Source organism: Suricata suricatta, chromosome 13 (genome assembly GCF_006229205.1).
Source record: "Suricata suricatta isolate VVHF042 chromosome 13, meerkat_22Aug2017_6uvM2_HiC, whole genome shotgun sequence".
NCBI classification, from domain to species: domain Eukaryota; kingdom Metazoa; phylum Chordata; class Mammalia; order Carnivora; family Herpestidae; genus Suricata; species Suricata suricatta.
The window spans coordinates 1,742,880-1,746,395 of record NC_043712.1 but is presented as its reverse complement, the minus strand read 5'-3'; the positions used below and the strand labels follow the sequence as shown (position 1 = coordinate 1,746,395).

At 63.4% G+C, this 3,516-nt stretch overlaps 1 protein-coding gene across 1 annotated transcript in view; it reads left to right on the top strand.

Annotated features, from left to right (window-relative positions):
• The first annotated feature begins 3,184 nt into the window (after positions 1-3,184).
• AGPAT2 (1-acylglycerol-3-phosphate O-acyltransferase 2) overlaps positions 3,185-3,516 on the top strand; it is a 16,588-nt gene continuing 16,256 nt past the window's right edge. The window contains exon 1 of the mRNA XM_029921016.1: positions 3,185-3,252. Coding sequence (XP_029776876.1) covers positions 3,185-3,252 — 68 coding nt within the window. The remainder of the gene's footprint in view (positions 3,253-3,516) is intronic.

The window sequence follows — 3,516 nt, the reverse complement described above, 5'->3', positions numbered from 1 at the left end:
GTTTGCTGTGTTGTGTTTTCATGTTGATCACACGGCAGAGACGGTCTGACCGTCATCATGAAGATAACTTCCCACTGGCCTCATAAAGACGTGTGTCCCCAGCGCCCCGGACTTCCCGACGGGCATCCGCGCAGACCCGGGGCCCTGGGGCAGACCCGGGGGCGCCCAGGCCGTTTCCAGGGTGACTCGATGTTCTGTTGCCTGAATGGACCCTGATTTATGTAACCAGTCGCCTCGATGGCTGCTCAGGGTGGTCTGACCTTTCTCCTTCCTGAGTCAAGGCGAGGCGAGCGGCCTTCAGGCTGCATCTGTGCCCCGTTCCTTAATTATTAACTTTAGGACGGGTACTCGCGGGGGACAATCCTGGGTCAAAGGCTTTAGCTGTTTTCCGTGATAAACACTCAGCAGGGCCCCACCCGCCACTGCCATGGGGCCCCTGCCATGGAAACTCCGAGGGCGCCATCCTGGGGCTTGGCCGCTGCTTCTCTCCCTCCAGGGCCACAGGCTGCCCTTAATCCGGGAGCCGCCCCTCCCGCGCTGTTCTTGCAGTCCCAGAATGCATCTGCTCTTGCTGCCTGGACCTTTGTGAATGCTGTCCCCTCTGCCAGGACTCCCTTGCAGCCCCCCACCCCCCACCCTGACCCCCACTCTCCGTCCATGCCAGGCCCTCCCCTGGGCCCCCACGCCCTGCACCCAGGGCCAAGCCTGCCTCTGTCTGGGACCTGGGGACCTCTTCGTGCCTGCAGAAGACCTGCAAGAGTCAGGATGTGGGGGGAGGGTGGGACACAGGGAGGCACAGAGAGGGACAAGGAGGGAGAGAACCACAGTGGGCAGGCTGGTGGCATGTGGCCCCAGGCAGTCATGGGCACCCATGGCACTGTGGGCGGCAGCGTCAGAGGGTGGCTGAAGGCTGAGATCAGAAAGGTTCTGAGCCTGCTGCCGGTGGCTCACCCCCCGGAGGCCCAGGTTGGCCATCATCAGGCGGGAGGACGAGTCCCCCGTTCAAAGCTCCCTCGAGAGTCCTTGGCAGACACGTTCCAGTGTTTGGTGCTACAGTGAGAAAGTTCTGCGCTGGGTCTGGCCTCAGTATCTCCTGCTGTGGCTCATTCCCATGTAGTCGGCTGGGTACACCGGACTCATCCTTAAGACTGTGTGGTGGCCAGGCCCGCAGGGGCCCCCGGGACGCCCCGCCCGGCACAGCGGGACCACTGGCGCACACCTTGCTCTCTCAGACCCCTCGCCCCGGGGAAGCTGGCACCCCGGCTGTGAGGACGCTCAGGCAGCCTGGCCGAGTGGTCAGTGTGGCCTGGTGCCCAGGCAGCCCGCCCACGGCCAGCACCGGCTGCCAGCATGTGAATCCTCAGCCCCAGGACGTCTTCGAAGGTCCCCGAGCCTTTTGGCACCAGGTCATAGTGACCCTGAGCCATAATCGCGTCCCCAGGCGGCTCCTGGGTTCCTGACCGCAGGTCTGTTCGCTGCTGTGACCGGCTTACCCTGCGGTGTTTGAGAGGGCTCCGGGGGTGGAGGATACAGGGCACGTTTGGAGTTGGATGCATGGAAAAGCGCCTTCCACAGGGAGAACATTCCAAGAGAGAAACAAGTTACAAGGAATCCAAAAGGCTTTCTTTAAAGTGGGCTCCATGCCCCACGCGGGGCTTGAACTCCTGCCCTGATGGAGCCAGCCTGGTGGCCAGGAGAAGTCCTCAGTTAGCAATAACCGTGCCTCAGGTCACCCTCGCCGGCTGCGGCACCACCCCTGGGCCGAGAACTCTTCTGGCGCCCCCGGGGCCCCGTCGGCTGGGCCCCAACTCTGATTACGGCTCAGGTCGTGATCTCACAGGTCCGTGAGTTCCAGCCCCGTGTTGGGCTCTGCGCTGACAGCACGGAGCCCACTTGGGAGTCTCTCTCCCTCTTTCTCTGCCCCTCCCTCCTCAAAATAAATAAACCTTTAAAGAGAGAGAGAGGTGGGGGGAGGGAGGGAGAGAGAACTCCTCGGCATCCAACCCACACGGTGGCAGGAGCGGAAGCTCCCAGGGTCAGGAGGCTCCCGCCGCCCCCCGCCCCATCTCCAGGTGCCCCCACAGGCCACAGCCCAGACGCAGAGCCCTGTGGTCCTTGAGAGCCTTCCCCTGCCTTCTCTGGCCTGTGCACGTTCCTTCTGCCCAAAGCACTTTTCTCCCACTTCTGCCCTGGTATTCATCCATCAGGCTGTGGGGGAGACCTCACCTCCTCCGGGCGGCCAGCCCTGGTTGCGGGGTGCACCGGGCGGAGCCAGCTGCTGGTCCTGCCCCCCCCCCCCGCCCCCGGCTCACACTGTCTGCGTCCCCGTTGGGCCCAGGAGCAGTGACCAGGCACTGGGCTCATCATCTGCTCTGGATCAGGGAACCCGCACAGAGATGGGCTTGAGTGCATTTTCTCGGGTCACTGCGACCACAAAGGGTTACTTAAACAGAACTTTATTCTCAATGTTCTGAGGCTGGACATCCAGAACGTAGGTGTGGGTGGGGCCGTGCCCGCCCTCCAAGTGCCCTGGGCAGGGTGCTTCCCGCCTCCTCTGGCTCCTGCTCTCTCCAGGCGCTGGTGGGCTGTGGCCCCACCGCCCCCTTCCCATGGCCGCACCCTGTGTCTGTCTGTCTCCCCTCTGTGCATCTCCCATGAGGATGGTGGTCACTGGGTTTAGGGACCGCCCCCACCAGATAATCCAGGGTGACCTACTCATATCAGGATTCTTGATTCAGCACATCTGCAGAGACCCATTTTCCAGATAAGATCCCGTTCCTGGGCACCGGGGTGAGGGTGTGGACGCCTCTTTTTGGGCAGCCACCCCTGCTGGATGCAAGAGCCCCTCCCACTGAGCTCCTAGGACTCCCGGGACCTTCTCCACCAATGAGGAACAGACTGGGCTCCTGGGGGGGGGGGTCGAGGTAAGCCCCTCCCACCGCCCTGAGGGCAGGCGCCCCTGCTTTAGTGGAAGGGATTCCCACTGATTAAGGTCAAGAGAACATGAATTGAAAATCACAGGCCCCCAAGCCCGCGGGCAGCGAGACTAGAGCACAGGGAAACCAAGCAGAGACAGAGACGGGAGTGGGGGCGGGCAGGTGCAGGACAGCGCAGAGGGAGTGCAGGGGGAAGGGTGGGATCGGAGGTGGGACAGGGAGCAGCACCAGGCAGCCGGGGCCCCGGAATGGACGGCGTTGGCGGTGTGTATGGGCAGGTGGGCGGGCAGTGCCTGAAGCGGGTCCTGGAGGAGAGGCAAGCATTCGGTAAACTGGCCTGAGCCCCAGCTCTGGGGTTTGGCCCCCCGAAGGGCCCGGAGTTGGGCGTCGTGATTCATTCACACATCAGTATGTAGCGAGGGTCTCACGGTCGTTCAGGACCTGGGGGTGGGGAGTAACCGAAGCCCCTACCCCAGACACCAAACCCTCCCTCGGGCTGCTTTAGTGTGGGGGGGCAGTGGGGGCAGGGGTGCCCGGGGCGCGGAGAGGCTGCCAGCCAGCCAGGGCTCCTGGGGCTGCC